We start from the raw sequence: 22,342 nt of genomic DNA on the forward strand, positions 1-22,342 counted from the left end.
CCATATATGCATATGCACATCATTCACAACTGAAATTTCTGGCTATTGACATGTGTAGCATTAAAAATCCGGTTTGGCCGTTTTCCAACTTTTATTTACAAAATTAAATAGATTTGGTTTGATTAACCGTTGCTGGAGAATCGAAAAAGCCAATAATAATGATATTTAATGAGTAACAAACAAACTTTCAATGGCAAATAATAATACTGCTCGAACATCTATCTGTTCTGTGTTAGGTTCAGTTAAACATATGTCGTATATATACTAGATCGGTTTTTTGTTTTTTTGATTTGCATTTTCATTTATGTGGTTATTCTGTGTGTATTCATAGTATCTACAACATTCAATATAACTTCACATCAATATAAGTTATTTATCCGATGATATATATATAAGTTTATATATATATAGGTGTGTGTATATTTTATTTTATACATTTATATGTATATATATATTAGTTCTCTATATAGACACTGTCTTGTTGCATGTATATGTATATATGTATATATATTTGTTATTGATGTATAATATTTATGTCACTGTTTATGTTTTGTCAAGCGTTAACATCGCTCTTGGATAATAATTACACATGTTCTGCATATATTTAAATACGTATATATATATATATGTATATATGCTGGTATATATAATATATATATATATCATTCCTTTGCACTTTAGCCCATGAACTTTAACAATGTCATTTATAAATTTAGTTGCTTTACACTAAACACGTCAATCTCTGCTGTTACACATTCAATGTTCTGCACTTGTACTTTCTATTTACCATTAATATTTATATTCCTCGTTTATAAATAACACACTCCTTTTATATATTTATTTTATTTTTATCAAAATTATAACTCAAATCATTTGCATGCTCGTTTTTATTATTTTTTGGCCCCCGAAAGAAACTGAGAAAAAAAAAACTTCGTCTGCAAGTTATATGCATACAATAAATACATTGGAAATTACAATTACAGATATATTTATATATACTCATAAATAATAGATAGATTATTCTTATAGAGAGATTTTGCTGGAAGCGGTGTGCAGCTTGGACTGACTTCCTTTTCTTTCAAGACCAACATTAACATTTGATGTTCATATTGTATAGAGAAATGAGAATAGTTTTCGTTTCATATTTTGTATATATCGTTATTACGAGTCTAAGAGCATAGGACACAGTTACAGATAAGGTATATATGTATACACATCGTTAGATATAGTACATTTACAAGACATTTCCATTATTTAAGAAGATAGTTGTGTGTATTGTTCAATGATTCCCTCGCTCTGTTGCTCACTAATGAAATAACTAATGAAATACACGTATGCTATACCTGTTTCAAATGATTCATTCTGCTTAAGTTTGATAGATACTACGGTTTTATCTTTTGCTACGATTCAACTAATTTGGTTTCTTGGTTTCCTTCAAAATTTGTGTTTTTTATTATTTAAGTAAACTTTGTAGTTGACTAAAAAAAATATGTGCGCTTGAACAACTCCATTACAATTCATATTACTGGAAACTCAGAGGAGAAATTCTCAGGGCATCAAAACAGAATTTCGTAAAATTGCAACCAAACTGAACTTTTAGCTCAGTTGATGTTTCAATTAAAAGTTGTAGAGACTCGCATTTACAGCTCTATTAAATCAAAGATTGTGTTCAATCAATCCCATTTCAAATAAAAAGAAACACAGCCTACACATTCTTGCACTTCATACTAAACTGAATGATAAAAGCCAGGTTGACTAATGGACGACGTCGCAGATGTCACGTACATCGCTTACTTCATCTTCTTATCTTCGTGCGCCTTCTTAACGATGGCCAGCTTCGAGTGCGGCGAGGATGGCTTCAGGGTGCGATAAGGGGCCTCCTTCGTGCCATGCAGCACCAGCGACCACTCCACCAGATGGCCAAGTCGCGCCTGAGCCGAATTGAAGCGTGCCTGGAAAACAAGCGAGAGCAATTACAGGCAATGACCTTCAGCTATCTGTAATTACAGTTAACATACTTCCAATTTCCATACGCCTTGTGGATACTCGCCCCAGGAGTGGGTGGTCATGAAGGGCCATTTGGTGAAGCCATCGCGATGATCATCGTCGTTAGCGCGTCGCGACAGAATCATGGATCTAGCATGCGGAATGAAGTATAAACTGGTTCGACTTGAGATCTAGACTAACACTTACTTGGTGCCCATGGGGGAGGTGAGGAAGAGCTCCAGGTCGCCGCGTCGCGATGCATTTGCCGTGATGACTGCCTGCACGTGCTCCAAGTAGTTCACTTCCGTATCGGTGCCCTTGCACGCATCAGTTTTGATTTCCCAAAACAGCGAGCGACCCATTATGATTGGCCTACATATGAGTAGCCTTGGCTTAGCACACACCCAAAACTCAGAGAACAACAACAATGTGTGTGCACTTACTGTGGCTTGTTAATCTCGCCCGCCTCGCAATGATAGCGTGCTGGCACCGAGTGCCACTGCTTCGCCAGGGTCACCATGGCGCCCGCATCGAGCACACCGAACCCAAAGAGGTGATTGAACTCCAGCCCGACGCCGTTCATTGTCCAGTAGAATCGGTTCTTGGCATCGAAAAGGGAATTGCGTTTCGATGTCAGCACAGTCAGATGCTGTATGTCGCGCCAAGTGAGCTGAGGGCTGTTGGCCAAATGGGAATTGAGATTTGCATAAATTGATGTAAGAAACTCAACCGCACCTCCCAATACTCACTTCGCTTCCAATGCCAATGCAAAGACGCCAGCTGCCTCAGGTGCCGCGGCGCTGGTGCCCGAATGGGTCGTGGTGCACTTGCCGTATAGGTCGGTGGTGGCGACCCCAGTGTTTGGATCCTTGGCACCATTGCTGAACGTCGATGCCAGCGTCGAGCTGCAGCTTTCATCGTAGTGCGCATTCTGGCCATCGTTGATGGCGCTGTTAATGGAAATAGTCCACATGGAGGCGGCATAGCCATCGCAGTTGCAGTCATCCTCCTCGCCGCCATCGCCAGACGCCCAGACATAGATGTTGCCCAAGCCATTTCGGCCCTGCAGGGTGGCCAGAAATTAACGATGCTTAAGATTTCGAGCAGCGTATAGCATTACCTCATTCACACCCTGGACAATGGCGCGCATGGTGGCATTGCGCGGCCCATCCACCGTCTTGCCATCATCTGTGGGACCCCAGGAGGCACTGTATATGTGGATTTTGTGCGGCTCGTGTCCCATTGAGTTGGCTTCGATTAGGTCCGTCATATAGGGCTGGTCCAGCATGCGTATGCCTGCAGAGTATCCATTAATCTTAATGCTCGCAATTATAAATCAACATTTATGGTCATCTATATAAATGCCACCCAACTGTTGCTAGCCCTCACTATTTATTCGTTTTTACTTTCACTTGACGCTTTATGGCAATCGTAAAAAAAAAAGAAATAAATAAAAATAACAGCACGCAATGTGTGCGATTATCAAATATTCCCGATTTTTCACATGATTTTTCCCACTTGTGCTATAAAAACGACAGATAAGATTCTAGCCGATTTATGTGCCCACTTGTGGTGCCCTGTCTCCAGAGTCTCATACTTGGCTTCAGTTAGATATAGCATATATACATACAATTGTAATTAATGCAGAATGCAGCAGGAATATTCGTCACACAGCGCGTGTACGTGATGCAATACTTTAACACTTGACTCGAATGTTTGGATTGGCTTGGCTTGACTTGGCAAATTCATGACTGCTCCTCGTCGCCCTCCCATTCTCCTTATTTACTACGTGGCAAATCCACTTACCTGCGATTTTGCTGTCATAAGCAACACCCACGCCGCAAATTCCATTATCTCTGGCAGCAGCCACTTCGCCAGCACACCGAGTGCCATGGCTGCAGAAATGAAGGATAGAATAAAAGAGAGAGTGAAAGAGAGAGAGAGAGAAAGAAGGTGAGGACCTTCAGGATAACCATTTTATAACTATATTTGTGAAATACGTGGCATTTGCCTGCGCACCTCTTTCGGATGCTTACAATGAATGCGATAAGCACGAAGCAGCTAAAACAAATAAGACCTTCCGTGAAGAACCGCTGTCGCATACCGGAAAGCCAAAGGAATAACGAAATGCGCAGTAGGAAATCATAACAAAGCAGGCAATTAACGGAAACCCTACAAATTGCCTTTTTATTTTTGGCTCCAAAGTAAAAGTGAAAACAAACTTTAAAAAAAATTACAAAACTGAAAGAGCAAAACTTTGCGAATTGGTTCGTATTTCGTTCTTCGGCACTTTACACAATTGAAATTCCAAATGCCAAGGCAGTAACTCAAAGTACTTTCCCATCGGCTCTTACTGCCGGGCTATTAAGCCCGCTCCACTTCGCCACTGCCAGAGATGCTTATGAGCATAAGCCCCCAAAGGCGCTTAGACTGTGCGGCGACTTACCTGTTAAACCAGTCGTCTGTGTACCGCGGATAGGGGAATGCATCATTGCTGCTAAAGTCGTAGCTCGCCTCGGCGTTCTGCAAGTGAAAGTACAGCGAATAAAGTGGGTGAGCAAGTGGGTGAACAAGTGGCTGGGTGGTGCTCCACACGTAGAGCCATTAATAAAGAGATATACGCAGTAACTGCGTCAAATAGTCGGCATGGCGTTAGTTTTAAGTGCATTTTGGTGTCTTATCACGCATAATCTGCCGACTAAAGCTGCCCACTAATGCTAATAACAATTTGCAGTAATATTTGCAGAGCACTTCAATCATGCACATGTCAAGCGAGGGCAGTCTCAAAAGTATACGTAATATACATAGGGACATATAAAAATGTTCTTATATATGAAAAATGACAAATAGGTAAAAAATAGTCTGAAAAAGAAAATATACTAAATTTTCATGATTCCATTTCATATATTTTCAGAACATGTACAGATATTGCTTTATCTTTTTGACTGCCCACTTATTTTGCACTTAGATATTATCTAATAAAGTACACACTAATTTATTTTATTTTTTTTTTTTTTCAAATCCCAACTCTCAGATGTAAATAATGTAAACAGAATATATATATATATATATATTTTTTTTTTTTTTTTTATCCTTGTCCTGTTACATTGATTCTGGGAGCCGTTCTGCTTTAATTATACCCAGTGCGGCTAGTATGACACCAACAACTGCTGTATGCGCCAGATAGTTGAGACAACACTATCGGGTTTTAATCTGATAGCATAATGCCGAGCAACGAGAGCAACAGACGGAAAGGGATTGGTTAGGGCATGGCTCTTTCCGTGCAGTGACGTAAGCAAGGGATAAAGGCTTGTACAATTAATTATTGGCTGCTTTGCTGAGTGCTGTGGGAGGCAGGTGTTGGGACAGGTGTTGTATTTAGAGGCTATTATATCGAGTTAAGCCTTTATTGAAAAGCAACGACAGCAAAAGAGAGTTAATTACCCAAATGAAGCTATTTAGTATAGCTGTTGATATATTACATAAAGTCAAGTCTAAAGTCTGATAGCATAGTCATAGAAAATTTAAATTAAATTATTTGATATGACAGGCTCTTTTGAATAAGATATATATTTGTATATTCAAAGAGGAAATCTTAACTGCATTAAACTTTCAATTATTCCGTGATATATTTATAATTTTAGCAACAATTTTCGTATGCATATGTTAGTTTATCATTTCTAAAACAAATTACAGTATTTAATTAAATTCGGCATAAAATATTAACATTCAATTATAATAATAACTGAATTTTAATGGCTTATTTAAATTGTAGTTTTTGCTTGTTTTCATGATAATTTTTTTTTAATCGTAATATTTTAAGGTTGTCAGTCCAGCAATTTTTGAATATTACGTTAAAAAAAATAAAAATAATAAAACAACAAAAATTACAATTTAAATAAGTCATCAATATGCAAATTGGAAATTGCGAAATGGTTTTTCAAATCCAAATTAGAGTACTATAATTAAATTCATAAATGCTAAACTAGCACATTAACATTAAATTAAAAAAATAACTGCCAGATTAACACGCTTGTAATATTACAGCTTAAACAAAAAAATCAAAAACCAAAACCTGATATATAAAAAGGTCATCAGTATGCAAATGGGAAATCACGAAATGCGGGAACTGATTATGTTATTTAAATTGCTTCGGTGCGTATAAATGGTAAATCATTTTCATTTATAATCAAACTTTTACTATAAATAAAAAGCAATCAAAGCGGAATTTCAATAAAGTTCGCATCTTGATTTGAATTGCATCTGTGGATTAACTCGATTCTGTGAAGCTGTGTGCAGTTGAATAAACGTCAATCGTTGCGTTCATTTGACCATAGCACTGTGCAAATATAATTTTGAAAGCCATCAACTCATACACACATACACACACACACACTCACACATACACACGCACAGCAATGGGTTTGACGCTGCTGGCTTTTGAGTTTGTTATTTACGACGGTTCGCAATTACTTACATAATTGAATTTCAGATCCGGATGCATGTAGTCCACGCCTGTATAAAGGATAAAAATAAAACAATTTGGAATCATATCGACACAGCTTATTCATGCATGCCACCTACCGTCATCCATGATGGCCGTGGTCACGTTCTTGCCCGTAATGCCCTGAGCCCAGGCAGCCTGTACATTCAGATCCAATCGCACTTTGCCGCCGTTCTGTCCGGTGTTTTTCAGATACCATTGCAGGGGAAAGTACGGATCCGTCGGCTCCACATCAACGGTGTTCGGTTCGCCCAGCGTAGCTGCGTAGTGCAGTCCATGAATTGCAGGAATTGCCGGTCGCAGACCGCGCTTTTCGCGTCTAAAGCCCGCCTGTTGAACGGCCGTGAGCACCTGACGAAAGATTTCAAGGGGAATGTATCAATATCGAGATGCCTGCTGTCAACGGCTTGCAAAAGCCCCTCGCACATGGACACATTCACGGGTCGACCCTGTGTACGTGTACGTGTCCGTCGGTAATGCTAATTTCGTACATATTGGGCATTCGGGTTCCGGCCGTGGACTGCTGCTTGGGCAGGCAGGCGAGCAACGAGCAAACTGAACAAATATAACGAATCTGCATAATTCTCTTATGTGGCATTACGCGTATTGTTTAGCAGCTGGCTGCCTGCCTGTTGCAATTTGAATAGTAATCATCGAGAGTGGCCCACTGTCACGTAGCGGCCAACTAGATACACCGCTCACCCGACTGCAATGCAATCAACGTGATTGTGGTTGAGGTGGTGCAACTTCAACTTGGACTGTCGAGAACGCAATTGCCAACTGATTGCCAACTTGCCAGCGGAAGCACTGAAGCGGCAAACTGAACTCTGACATTTATGCAAGGAAGTGGGTGCCAGGGACTTGGCTTCAGCTACAGCTACAGCTACAGCCACATCTACAGCTGTCTTTAAGTTTACAGTTATACTCACCGAGGGATGACTCTTGAGGACACGCGTGTGCATCAGGCTGCGCCGCGAACGAGCGTGCGGTAATGTCTTGTGCTTGAAGTGATACTCATGTCCATCAGCGCCGACCAGCTGCAATATCAGAGTGGAATATTATTTCATTAGTGGATGCGTGCCAGACTCCAACTCTAATTGAGCTTAACACATTAATTCCTTTCTTGTTCTACGTCAGCCATAATTGAGCCATAATTGACTTCAGTTGGCCATTCCCCAGCCGCTGACATCCCAATATGTAGGTGCAAACACATACATAGAGTTGGCAAGCACGAGAGCCCATAATTGCGTTTGAAATTGCTAGTCATGGGCATCATCTTCATCTGCCCCATCAGCAGCATTAACAACAACATCATTAGCTTTATTACGTATATTAGCCCTCGGCCTTGGCCGAGCTTTAGTAAATTGAGAGTTTACAGCGTTCCCTTCCTGCCCGCCTGCTAGGCTTCCTTTGCCTTGGCTTGCCTTGGCTGGCAGCCTGCTCTAGTTCCAGCAGTTATTTTCCATTTTCCCTCAATGTAATTCCAATAAACAGCATATCGAGTTACGCACATTACTTACATGTGCCAGGCCCTCGCAGCAACTATTCCCAAGTCCCCAATGCGAGCCGAGCAGCTCCCCCAAAATTGTTTTTTTTTTTGCTGAATAACAACGCCCAGATGAACCGACATTTTACACGCATCAATGTAATAAAAGCCTACAATTCACTTGTATAAAATTTCATACAAAAATATCTCCCAAAATATCTCCCAAAAAGTTTATTATGAGCTTGCAAAAGACTGGAATATTCTGAGAATTAATTTTCTTCAGAAATATTATAACGAGCAAGTAGAAAAAAGTTTTGAAAACACTTTAATTTTAAATATTCATAGTCTCACAGAAATTTTAAATTTAAGAATATATATAAATAGTATATGTAATACGATATAATAGTATATAGTAGGTTTATTGCAGTGATATGATAGACAACCTCACATAAGTCACGTTCCTGGGCGATGCCACGGCACGCAGTTGCTCGTGATGCAGCCCTGAGTCACGCAGCTCGAGAGTAAAAGTTTTCCTGTTTAGACTTTTCGACTGTTTTATAAGTTTCACACAACTTGGCCAGCTGTTGGGAAGCTCGTGTCCGGCCGTTTCCTTTACTCCCACAGATTGCCAATAATTAACTGCCGCATGAGGGGCGCATCCTCGCTTCCTTGGGGCTGATAAACAGCTTAACTAATGCGCGGACGAATAATTACTTTGATAGTCAACAGCTGTTGCGACTGCCCACGCGTATTTTTTGATTTTGGTTTATTTTTACACATAATACGCTTAGAATGCACAGCTTTATCTAAAAGATGTAGCTGGGCCATCTTTAGCCTTGTCCCTTTGTAAACAGAAAAGTTTGAAACATTCGCCTTGCAGCCTGAGCAGCTGTCAGCCTGTATGCATCGTGGGCCTAGGCTGGGCTATGCCTCAAAACACCCTGCGGCCTTACATACAAATTACAAAAGGCTTGTGGTTGACGAAGGCTATCATTCTGTTGACGTCGCTCAGTCCACTCATCAGAAGCCCCACAAAAGTTTATAAATACACTCCACCCAGATTTCTATTGAATTCAACTAAAATAAAATTGAATTAAAGACAATAAGCATAATGCAAATCGCCCGCTGTCAACAATAAAAATGCCCAGGCCATGTCCCGCTGTGAGCGCAAGGAAGAAATATGATATTGTGATAAAAATACATCCTCATCGAACTAAGCCTCAATATAGTATATGTAATCAAAGCAGAGAAAGTCGCTCGAAGGCTTACCCTGTTTTAATTTACAATATATTCCAAAAATATTCCGATGAACGTCATTAAAATCGATTTGTTTTTATTTAAATTTTTAATTTAAAGCCAAAGCACATTTTTGACGTGAATTCAAGTTTATATTTATCAGAAACTGAACGGCTTTTGCATTAAATTATTATTCATTAATTTTTCGATAGAAAAGTCGCGTTATCAACAGATCTGCTATCTGGGGATGTTCGAGATGAAAAGAAGCAGGAACAGGCATTTAGTTTTATTTTTGCGAAGAAGAAAATTGAGCCAACTGTGCGCCATTAATTCGTTGAGGTTCATCATCAGTGGGAGCCACTGGCCGGATGGAGGGTTGAAGGCTGATGATTATGAGGGCTTGTCTATTTTTATGCCCTGACAATTTGTGCGCGAAGTACGCAGGAGACTGTAACAGCTGGCCAGCTGTTAACTGTTGCCTGCTTGCCATTGAAATTAACTGGCGGCGAGCTGTTGGCCAGAGCCATCGATAGATAATAATGAATACAGTGTGCGTGGTGCGCCCGATGTGCGGACCCATATAAATTAATAAGGCCAGCTCAGTAATCCCAGCAGCCATTCGCGGCTAAATTGAGCGCATATTTTTAGAAAGTCTGTATAATTTTTGCATTACTCCTAATATATGAAGCATATGGCAGCGACAAAATGGAAAAGCAAAATAACAAAATATAATAAACCAAATAAATAAACTTGATGCCTGAGCTTTGAGTGGATTGAGCAAAACAAAAATAGCCACACACAGCGCACAGCACACAAAGCTAGCTCTCAGTGTTGTCATTGTCTCTATGGAGCAGTGTGTGCGTGTGTGTGCGTGCGTGTGTGTGTGTACATGTAGTACACAACGTATTATAAAAATAATGTGTCACAGCGGGTGATAACGCGGACAGCAGCCAAGCAGCCAAGCAGCTGAGCAGCTGAGCAGCCGAGCAGACAGCAGCACAGGCCAAAGCAAAGTCAGGCGGGCAGACACTTCATGTGACTTGTGGCATGTGGCATGTGGCACCTCCTTGCCCGCTATCGACCCCAAGGCAAAGCGCCGTGTGAGATACTTAAGCCGAAACAACACCCACGCGCATTTAGCAACATTTGACAAACTGGCAGCACCACGAGTGGGTGATTATTTTCTGTTTTTTGTAAACGCGTCGATTGCCAAAATGGCGGCGGTAATAGCTTATGTTAATCGTAGTTCATATCAAAAATGCGAGTGGAATACATATGATTATTCGCGCCACTTGTTGCACTGTGGTTATTTGAATATGCCACTAGCACGGAAAGGACAAAGGCTGAGGCGAGCAAGAGAAGCGGAAGACAGCCGCAGTGTGGGCGGTGACAGCAGCGCTGTGATATCTATGTGGCCGTGGCGAGTGGCGTGTGGCATGTGGCATGTGGCACATCATCCTTCAAACTATGACAGCGTCACAAATTTATGGATTTTAGCTCAGCGCGGAAAGTGAATGCACTGACGAGAGAGCTGAAAACAACAGAATGTTCACAAACAACAAACAACAACGACAACCACAACAACAGCAGCAATAAGCAACAGCTGCATTCTTGTTGAATGCACACAGTGCCGCACACACCCGCACGCATCTTTGTATGCATACATCCCGTTTCATGTATGTTTTTGATTGCCCTGCGGCAGCCAGGCCTGGCAGGTGGTTGTTGTCCTTTGGCAAGCTGCGGGCTTAAACCACGCAGCAACAAAGGCTTAAAGTCGACAACATTATGCAGGGGCTTTTGTATGTATATCTGAGCTGATAGAACAGTTCATTAGTTTTCACAGTGCGCATCGTTCCGATGTGAGCAATGAAATGTGTTTTCCAACTAATTCTAAATTTCATTCTATTGTGAGTGGAACAAAGAAACTAATATTTGCCATAAATAGATTTTTCGATTTCGATTTCCATTTAAATTTCCGCATTCAACAACTTCAGCTGAAAAGTAGGCAACATATTTTCTTGATAGCTCGTCTCCAGTGCAATCATTCGTTCATTTTCAGTGCACATTAGGCTTAAGCCCTATCTCAAGGCATCTATGTGTGACAACTAAAGTGAAATCCATTTGTCAAATTTATGCCGCTGGCTCAACTGTGTGACAGGCTCTTCCACTGCCATCGTTAGCCATGCCTTATCGGTTCGCGTCGCTTTATCAGTAGCCAACTATATTTCTGGTAGCACTTGAGCAAATGACTACTGCCATGCACATAACAAGTGTTTGCTGTATTGATGCACACACATTACACATATATACACATACATACACTATCGATAGATACGCACGAGTTCCATGTAAGCTGATAATACTGCTTCGTATAGCAACTATCGAGCGGCTGAACGAATTTAATTTCATATGTTATGTATCTATGTATTTATGTATCTATGTATCTATGTATCTATGTATCTATGTATCTATGTATCTATGTATCTATGTATCTATGTATCTATGTATCTATGTATCTATGTATCTATGTATCTATGTATCTATGTATCTATGTATCTATGTATCTATGTATCTATGTATCTATGTATATATTTATCTATGTATCTATGTATCTATGTATCTATGTATCTATGTATCTATGTATCTATGTATCTATGTATCTATGTATCTATGTATCTATGTATCTATGTATCTATGTATCTATGTATCTATGTATCTATGTATCTATGTATCTATGTATCTATTTACCTATGTATATATGTATCTATTTACCTATGTATATATGTATCTATGTATCTATGTATCTATTTACCTATGTATATATGTATCTATGTATCTATGTATCTATGTATCTATGTATCTATGTATCTATGTATCTATGTATCTATGTATCTATGTATCTATGTATCTATGTATCTATGTATCTATGCATCTATTCATCTATATATCTATGCATCTATGTATCTATGTATTGGAATTTCAGATCGGACATGACTTTCAAACTATTAAACTAAATAAAGTTGCGTATCGAACGTAATCTAACTGACTTTTTGTGCTGTTCTATGAAAAAGTTAACAAGTTTTGAAGAACTTGTGCTCAATGCAAAAGTTTCATTTGACTTTTTTGTTTATATGTCACACAAAAGTTTAAATCAATCAAAACTATATGAAATTAGTTTACTAGTTTATGCTGCATTTCGACGAACAGACTGCTCTTTCTCTGCTAAGAGAAACTAGGTTATAAAGTTTTTGAGAATCTTGTGTTATAAATAATTTGAAAATCAAATTGATGACTTGGATCTCGATAAAAAGAAATACAAATATATGATATAAATATATCATTCGTAAAAATTGTAAGATGAAAATATATATTTTACAGTTATTGTCAAATTTTATACCAAAATTTTATTTGAGATATGGGCTTTAAAATTATTCATATATAATAATTATACAATTCAAAAATTTGTTAAATCACACTGAATTCTGTTAATCATAGCTAATGTGCACATTTTCTTTTCATTTACCCGCCTTATATACAAAGTGTATATGAATCGGATGTGAGGCATCTATTTTTGAGCTAAGAAATGTCTGAAATTGAATTTCAAATGATTCAGCATATGCGACTCGAGCAGCTCCATTGTTCGGCTGAAACTGTGGCAAATAATGAAAAACAAAAGAAGAAAATATTTGATTGGCGTCTGCGTAAGCCCTATTCAGGCGGCAATAAATGGCATGCAAATTACGCAGAAAAAGTTGAGGCTGTACAGGTGTATATATAAAACAGATAGACAGGCGGCAAATGAGTGAAAAGCAAATGATTTCCACCAACTGTTGAATTATTCAGCAGGATACGCCGCACGAAGCGAAGACAAACAGACGTCAGGCCTAATAGGATTTGATTGAGGATTTTGGCATGTGGCAGTCATTGTGTCAGGTGCCACGGCCTTGCCTTGCCTGGCCAGGCCAGGTAAACAGAGCCATGATTTGTTGGTCCCAGCTTAAGGTAGTTAACTGGCTAACTGGGTGACTTGCGTGAGCTGCATTAAAACTTTGTTGGCTATAAATAATTGAAAAGTTCCAAATGAATGCACTCAGGCTAGTATGAGCCGTTAACGTTGTTCTGCAACAGCGACTGAGCATGACATTTAATTAGCCCTAAATGTCACAACAAGTGGTTGTCATGGCATTGCCGAGCAGCAACGATGCACCGAATGGAGTGAATTTTAATTAAAATTGCCGAGTCGAAAGTGTTAATAAATGGACAGCTGCTTAATAAGGCAGCAGGAACTCATTTGCCAACTGGGTCACTTGGTGAGTCAAAAGCCAACCTAAAGGCCAGGCCAGGCTAGGCTGGGCCGAGCCAAGCTGATATCGATTGACACATTCGAAGAAACACTGTGACGAAGCGCGTTTGAAAATAAGTTGGTCGAGACTCGCCATAATAATCGTATAAGTCCGTGTGCTATTCAGAGCAACAACAGCAACAACATGTTCGCTATGAAGTGAAATAATTATCTAGCTCACTGTTGACATTGACATGCTGTTTGGCTCATGCTGCGTATGCGTGATTTCCTCCAATAGCAGCAGGAGCGGTGGTCGCACCACTCCACGCATTACTAGAACTCCGTCTCACTCTCACTTACTCCTCCTCTCTCTCTCTCTCTCTGCAGCACTCTAGTTCTCATCCTCTAGCTGGGTAATTAAGTTTAATTATTTTCATCTAATTTTCAAATGATTTTCTCACTCTCTCTCTTTTACTCTCGCTCTCGCTCTCTCTCTCTCTCTCGCTTGCTCATTCTCTCCCTCTGTGGCCTCCCAAGCAGCACTCCAAGCTCATTTATGAACATTTCACTTACCACACGGCAATCAAAACTTTTTCGTCTGCTCTTTGACATTTGCAAAGTGCTCACATAATTAATTTTAAAAGTATCCTTCAACAGGTGTAAGCACTAAGAATCTAGTACCTGCCCGCTTTGTGTGGGTGCATCGAAATTGACGGCTGCTGTCAATTTTCGTAATATTCTGTTAATACTTTTTATTGATTAATTTTCGAATATCTCTAACCGTAACATAATCAATATTATTCTTTTTTTTTTTATTTATTTTTGTATTGTTTTTTTTTTTTTTTTTTTACACGCTTAGTCTAAAGTTTCATAGAAATATATGTATGAGGTAAATTGAGGCGTGGAAAGTCTCTTAAAATATATATACAACTACGTGCTCATTCGAGATTCGGACGATTCCATCCGTCTGTTATTCACCAAAATACATAACTTTCCTTTTTTAAAATGAATTAAAATTATAAATAAAATTAAAATTCTTTATTTATTAATTATCAATATAGATTTTAATTCATCTATTAATCATAGCTTATTTACCGCACGAGCTGGCGATTTTAAATTTATTGTTCAAGACTCTGCAATGAACGTAAAATTTGCAAATATCGGATTTCGAGCTCTCCTTGAATTTGCAAAACATAAAAGCTGGTCAACAATTAATCTGCAGACACTTGTAAAAGATTTAATATAAATATAGTTAAAAATTAAGAATAATAATTATTAGTGTATTAGCGCCTTGAAGGGTTCAGGGTAACTTATGGTCGCACAGACCCGACCTTGCCGCTTTTAGTTTTATAATTAATTTATTATTAATAACGCCGCCAACGCCATATCAAATAACACAATTTATGAGAGCTTGGTTCTTTCACAAAGTTCTGCACATAATGAAAGCTTTCATTTTGCTGAAATATAATATACATATATATTTAAAATGTTTGCTCTTTTGTTGGCCATTGGCGGATAGTGTTCCGAAAACTTTTTAATAGGCATTAGTGCTAATTTCGGGCAGAGTAGAATGCATTAAGTTTTCATTTAGGTCCATGCATATATAATTCGAAATGAAACGGGTAAAGCGAGCGGACTAAAAGCAGGAATAGTGTCATACTTGAGATACTAAAGGGAAAATGGCAAACATTTACCGAAAGTTGGCTTTTCCATCAAAGTTTACCAACTGCTGCTGAATGGGCCAAAGCACACACACAAGCATCGCGCTCTAATGTGCGTGTGTGTGTGTGTGTGTGTGTGCATGTGTGGAGTGCTCAGGTAAGTGCCACTCTAATGATTGAAGCTTAGTTGCATACTCGGTATATACCGAGCTATTGTAATATAGCCACAAACTATCATTTTATTAGACAAATTTAAATATTTATATCATTTCCACAGCTACGATATATTCGATTGGTTCGAGTCCAATTTATACGAAGCATCGAACATAGCGCGTGCTCAGACAAAACTGAGGCTGGTCTGCGTTTCTAAAAATAAACATATGTATATGTATATATTGACTTGGCGATGAGCGTGGCGTATACGTGATATTCTTCTCAAACCACATACATGTGCATGTCATTGGATGCGTGTGTGTGTGTGTGTGCTTGGGTTATGCATGTGGAGTTTTTTTTTTTTTTTTTTTTTGTCCCTGCGGCCCTTACATTTTAATAGTGGAAGCATAACCTTTTTCTGGCATGTACGACTTTCGTCTCTGTTTGCCCGACGTGCAAGTCCTTTGTTTGTCTTGTATTTGCCAACATATGTTTGCCTTTGGTTACAAATTGCCAGCAAATGCCTCTGCCGTTAATTTGCGGATCCTAGCGAACAGACAGCGAGACCGCAAAATTTTGTTAACTCATTTCTCATTTTGCATACTAAATGAAACAAAAACAGTAGACAAATTGAACCTCAAGCTGAAGCTGATGAATGCCTTTTAAATGTCCAAATAAATTATATAAAATTGCCTCTGTCGTACGGCAGCGTCACTTAGCGTCATTTCCCTTGTTAACCATGGTTGCCTTTCTACTTCAATAACCATAAAATATGTGCGTTTTGTCAGCTAGATTATGCAGAGCAAACAACTAATGAGTACTGCATATTTTATAAGCACAAAAAATGGAGTGCATTGTGCAGCTATGCATATTTAATTAGCTCTGACATTCCGCCAACTTTTTATGTTGGAAAAAGTTGCACGAGCAAACTCCGCGGTTGCTCTCATTAGGGCTGAAACTTTACTAAATTGAAATGAACTGTGTAATTAGGGCTCACTTTAAGCATAAATTAAGGTGGAATTTAGAGCATTAAATTCTACGACAAATCATTTGCATAAGCTACAGCAGCTAAATTGAAAATGTAGTTTATGGAATTCGAGCTGCAGAAGGAGCTGAATGCATTGATATTCACAGGAGGAGAGAAGCATAACATGATACTGCTTGGAAATATTTATTTTGCTTTCTATTCTCCTTTAACAGTAGTGAGATAAAAAATAAATAATATCTTCCATTTCAATTTATTTGTTATGCTGCATGCATATATTTCATTATTTGCTTACAATATCATATAATTTATGCAGCTTTTTACTGAGAAAAAATAGTTTCGGGCTATAATTAAGGAAATGTACATATTCCCATAGCATATATAGCCATTGAATGTTTTGACCCACAAATAATAACTATATATATCAAAATATATTCTGCGAGTTGTTTTTGTTACTCCCCGTTCCTCCTCTGGCCTCCTGTTGCTTCTGTTGTCAAGGCTTTGCCTTGGCAAACAGAAATCTTAGCTTAACGCTTTGTGCAAGGATTTGCGACACACCGCCTGCTGCCGCGCACTTCACAGCGAACGTGAGACTGGCGACAGGTGGGTTTGTTGGCTTTATAAGTTATTACACATACAAGCAGAATGTGTATGCCCAAAGGCTCAGCGCAGCTACAAAGTAGGTATTAAGTAAAACTTTTAAACACCACAAAGGCTAAAAAAAATAATAATATTAATAAAAAAAATGAAAAAGAAAAAATCCCTTTAAGGCATTAGCCATGCAGCACTTTGTGAATTTTCTGGTCATTAAAGAGCACAGACGAAAGACGGCACAAAAATATCCAGCCTAGCATAAAATTAAAGGTTGACTACGATGATTGCGTTGAGCCAGGCTGCGTGGGCGACGGCTGCCCCCTGCCAAGATTCCTTTCTCATTCCGGGACATATGTGTTTACCAAAGCACGAAATTGACTAATTAAAATCAAAATATTTAAATTGTAAGCGCAAAGCAAGCTCAATTTTCAGTTATATTATAGATCGAAATTTACATATGTAAGCGTGTAGCTAATAGCTGATAGCTGATAGTCAAAACTAATAGCCAATTGCTGATAGGAACTCTTACATCGAAAGCAATAAAGCCTAAACGCAGTCTGCGCTTATATAGCTGATAAAAATCCAGCGCCACTTCACATGCTGCGTATACGCAATATCGATTTGAGCAAACCGACTGAGTATAGGCGTGTGCCGGTGCCTACTCGCTAACCCAAGCTGAAAGGTTGCCTTTTTATACGTATATATATTTCTGTATATATATAAATGTACATATATATATACTTTTATATAATGCTGCTTTGTCGAACAGATTGTGTGATTTCGGTTGGCAGATAGCGTTTGACGTAAGAGCAACAGATTTTTTCGGCAACATGTGCCGCAATTTTATTACCTTCGCCACACCCAAAAAAAAAAAAAAAACAGTGAAAGAATTTTTCTGTTTATCTACTGAAAGCATTGGGAACGAATTGTATGAGCATACGAAGCGGAAGTCCAGTCGACACAAATTTCCAATTAAATTTCCGTGTACATTTAAGCCCATCGAAAAGGTCGTCCATATATATAAAGAGCTCAATAAGAAAACCTTTTGTATTCTGAGTACTTTGGCTATAAATTTAATATTGTCCTGCACAGGGATAACGATAATAGCAACGTGCTGTTACGTATTTTGCAATATTTATATCTTTTCATTTAACACTAAAAATACATTTTCAGAAATATCGAATCTAGCATTTATGCATTCTTAATTATTAATACTAAGAAGCTAAGAAAATTATAAGCGCCTTATCCAATGGGCAACGAAATTGCCTGTTGCTAAAAATATCAGGAAAATGTAAGCTTCTAGCGGAATTAATTAATTGTATAAAAATATATTAAGCTGGAAATAAGAAGCGTGCCTAACCTTAGTCCGAAACTCCATCTCGAAGAATTTACAAATATCAAATAAAATATAATAGTTATAATAAAATGTTATTCAGAAATAAGCAAATTATTTACTGAATTTCAATCGATGGTTCTACTGTAATCTAAAATGAATCTATATATCGTCGCATTCCCGCGAAATGATCGTATGTCGAAAAATGTAATTTTACAGAAGCTTTTTTATTTATTTATTTATTTATTTCATATTTTTATTTTTTATTGTATGTTAGTATACATACGCTTAAATTGAAATCGATTTTCGTTTTCTAACCGTTCCTATCCGTTTTTTCCTATTTGCCGCACTATATTAAACATTTTGTTAAACTTAGCTGAATAGCTAAATATAAAAAATAAAAAAATCTTATTTAAAAAAAAAATAAAATAAAAACAAAAATTAAATTATAAAATATAAAAAATTCCATGAAAATCGAACATCTTATTAATGATAAGGGAAAAACGATAAGGAACACGAATTGTGTTCATGCCTACATACAGAAATTCTAGCTGTTGATTTTTTTTCAAGAATTGCCATTCCCTATGGAATTGTTTAAAATCATTTAAAGTCGACGTATTTGCAACGTGCCTTAAGATGAATTGAGCTCATTGAGCGTAAATAAATAAATCTTAACTTAAAATGTCAATGTTGCTTTGCTAAAATTCACCTGGGTCTATTAGGTTTTCCTAGAATACAAATGCAATAAAAGATTTTTGTACAACTGTCTATAAGAAAAGTTTTGCGAACTGGCAAATGTTATTATGAGGAACATCATTGCAAATATGAGAAACTAAGGGAATGTGAGAAAAATGAGATTTTACCTAAAACGTTATCATGATGTATGCTAGTGCTGTGCAATATAGTTGTTAACTAAAAATAGCTGAAAATTGACGCATATCAAGAGAGGAATCTGTGCGTGGATGCAGTGCCATACTGTGCTCCCCCTGATTGCATTGTGCAATATATTAACGTTGTCATGGCGGCAGCCCTCGCATTTCGCCGTAACTAGCACTCGCGCAGCCAAGGTTCAGGACGAGGGCGTGTCTCAGGTAACTAACTGGGCACAGTAAAGGCAACGCGAAGTGGCTAAGGCCGGCATATCAATTTACCCATAAATCAGCATTACATAAATCATGTTGAGTGTATAAACTAATTGGATTTGGCGCCTGCTTCGCATTTCTTTATTGACGCAATTGTTGACCCTGACATCGTGTTATTAAGCGTTAGCTACCTAATTACAGCACCTAGTCCTGCCACATAAATGCAAGCGTTTCGGACATAAAATAGCTGCTGCTTGAGCAACGAACAATGGATGCCAGTGATAACAGCGCAGGAGGTTAAGCAACAAGTAGAACTACTATATACAGAGACATAATAGCTGTCAATCCCAGACAACTGGCGAAATATTCCCCAATTCGCGTCACAATTCTTGGCCAGCTCAAGCTGATGGCTTTTGTTGTTGTTGCTGCTGTTGTTGTTAGTGAATGCTATGTTCGACATATCAGCATGTTAGGTTTGTTATACTTCTAAAGAAAAGTTGTTGCCCGTAGTTGTTGGCCTTGTGCCCGTTTGCCACATGCAACACAAAATGCTTGAAATATAACGCCCGGACAGTATGCAATGGAATTTTTTTGCGCGCCAGCCGGATGATGGCCGCCACAGTTGTAGCTGACTTTATAATGCTTTGTATAGCAAGCACGCGTCCCACACTCACCCACATACACACACACACACACATACACGTTCACACATACGCAGACATACTCACATGAACACCCAGTTAAGCAGTCACAATAATTAACAGCCCTTGACGATTGCAGCTTGTTTTAGCTGCTGGTTGTCTCTTTTGGGCTGCAAAACATGCCGACGCCGTCGGAACATAAAATAATTGATTTTTCACAGCAAACGACCAACTGACTTGACTGGCTTTTCTAATAAGTAAAGAGTACAGTGAAAGCTCGACGAGCGCACAGCTCCCTTGGGCATAGATCCCTTCGACTTGGTTGACGGAAATAGACGAATGCTGAATGTTATACAGTTTCGCTTAATTTCCGTAAAAACTCTGCCTATGATGAACTCTGATCAGTTTGTCTAAGGACAAAACATAGAGTGTGAACAGAACAACTTTCGTTATCAATATTTGGTATATTCCATTAACATGCAATTATTTCAATTAGATATATTTACGTTTTCGACACTTATTTGACATATGTGTGGGTGTCTCTAAATGGTATTCACTGTACTGTGTTGTGGCCACTGATTACTCACCGGTCCCAGATTCTCGAAGCCATACTTGTCGGCCAACTTGTGGGCAAAATCATTGTCAACGCCCCGACGGAAGCGCACCAGAAATGAGCTGGTGAAGACGGCATGATTAGGTTGACCGCCGTGGCCACGGGCAGCTGACTCCGATTCGGCGATAGCCAACGGCAGGAGCGTCGCCAGCGCCAGCATCCCGATGCATAGCAGTCGCCATGAAGCAGCAAAGCTCCATGCAGCTGCCACAATAAACATTTCACGCGTTTCGCCTCGCAGTCGTTGCTCGTGCTCCTAGTTTTTTTTTCGGCTCTTTTCCTTTGGACTCTATTTGCGGCTCAGTTAATAATTGCGACGATGGGGCAACGCTGGCGCCACAAATTCGTGCACACGATTTTGACTGACTTAAGCAGTAGCGGGAGTTTATGGAAGGTGAATAGCAAAAATAAAGACCGCGCTTCACTAAACACACAATTAGAAATCGTAAATTCTTTGTTATTGACAAATCGTTCAAGAGCCGGCAGCACTTGAAACTTATGCGCTGCGTAACTGCTTGGGCAATTAGCTCCACGTCGTTGAGTTAATATTTTGTCCCTTATTATACTGGTTCTCTATACAATTTGTTGTTGTCTGCGCTGCGTTGCTGCTGTTAGTTGTGCCTTGTTATGCGCTGCCACGAACTTTGCTTTGGCGTTGCGCGCAGAAAACTGTTTGCCAGTCTCGGCTGTGGACGCCATTATGAATATATGTAAGGCTACGCACCATACAAAAGCATTTCGCGAAAAGCTCACCGAAAGCTCTGCGACAAGCTCTCGCTCACACCCCTTGACAGTTAGCGCCCACACAGTGCATTTCATTTGTCACTAGTGCTATGCTGCTCGCACGCCCAGCTGCTCCTTCAGTTTGGGCTCAAGCTCTCCGCGTTCACTTCGACTTTGTTGTTACTTTTGCAGCTCGGTTTGCGCTTTGTAGACGTCACCAATTTGGTTGACCCGCTGCTAATGCCTCCTACCATATTTTGCATCCCCCTGAATACCATATTCCCCTCGCTCCAAGATGACTATTGTTGCCTATTCTGTCTTGTTTTTTTTTTCGATTGCTCGGCTTGTTGCTCGGCTGCGATTGGCTTATGCTGCGCATTGCCAACATATGGCAGCATACTTTATGTTCTAGATTCATTGCATTTTACAAAACTCAGTACATACGCACTCATATATATGTATGTGTATGCGTACATGTGCGTGTATATGTTTGTGGTTGTGTTTGTGAATTGCTTCTTATGCGAATAATAGCTGAAAAGAGCTTCAACTTTGACCTTCGCCCCAATCTAGTGGCGTATGGCCGAAAGCATGCATTAAGACGCTCAAATGAGAAGCGCTCCAGCTTCAGTCAACTTAAACTGCAGCTTACAGTGTCCCTCAAAGGCCAGTAATTAACATGCATTTCCAGGTAAGTCACATTTAATAACAGCAAATGTACAAAGCATTTAAAACTTTTAAGTATCCATCAACGTCAATGATGAAATGAACATGTTTCTGTGGTATCACAACAAAATGAAAGATTCGCCTTGCAACATTTGAAGCATTTATATGGTTTTTACATGTAAATACAACATAAATACAATATAGAGCTCATCTACAGGCAGACTGCAGACTGTTTTTAAAAATTACTTTATAACTATTTTCAACGAAATTAAATGTATGTTAAACATTTACAAAATCTTTAATATAGGGTGTAAACAACCATTAAATTTGAATGATATTGTATTTGAATTTTAATATTTTGTATATCTAAAGCTTTAGTAAAAACCTAAATCTAATTTAA

General features: G+C 38.8%; 1 protein-coding gene across 1 annotated transcript; it reads right to left on the bottom strand.

The window, feature by feature from the left end:
- Positions 1 to 1,089: 1,089 nt before the first annotated feature.
- On the bottom strand, positions 1,090 to 21,237 carry LOC6573737 (neuroendocrine convertase 2). Its single transcript, XM_001999760.4, has 12 exons — positions 20,531 to 21,237; positions 7,420 to 7,527; positions 6,571 to 6,841; positions 6,464 to 6,501; positions 4,433 to 4,509; positions 3,793 to 3,881; positions 3,107 to 3,282; positions 2,736 to 3,049; positions 2,430 to 2,663; positions 2,194 to 2,358; positions 2,019 to 2,136; positions 1,090 to 1,952 (listed from the first exon to the last, which is right to left on the bottom strand). Exons 1-12 carry the CDS (start codon positions 20,774 to 20,776, stop codon positions 1,791 to 1,793), a joined length of 1,998 nt encoding a protein of 665 aa, XP_001999796.2. The 5' UTR covers positions 20,777 to 21,237; the 3' UTR covers positions 1,090 to 1,790.
- Positions 21,238 to 22,342: the final 1,105 nt, after the last annotated feature.

Source organism: Drosophila mojavensis, unplaced genomic scaffold, assembly GCF_018153725.1.
Source record: "Drosophila mojavensis isolate 15081-1352.22 unplaced genomic scaffold, ASM1815372v1 contig_16, whole genome shotgun sequence".
Classification (NCBI taxonomy): domain Eukaryota; kingdom Metazoa; phylum Arthropoda; class Insecta; order Diptera; family Drosophilidae; genus Drosophila; species Drosophila mojavensis.

Bases quoted from the DNA above. Each gene is read 5' to 3' on its own strand.
- LOC6573737 (XM_001999760.4), bottom strand. From the start codon at position 20,776: ATGTTTATTGTGGCAGCTGCATGGAGCTTTGCTGCTTCATGGCGACTG. The intron at 6,502-6,570 runs GTAGGTGGCATG...TCCTTTATACAG, and splicing joins CACGGCCATCATGGATGACG to GCGTGGACTACATGCATCCG. The intron at 3,882-4,432 runs GTAAGTCGCCGC...TCATTTCTGCAG, and splicing joins ACAGACGACTGGTTTAACAG to CCATGGCACTCGGTGTGCTG.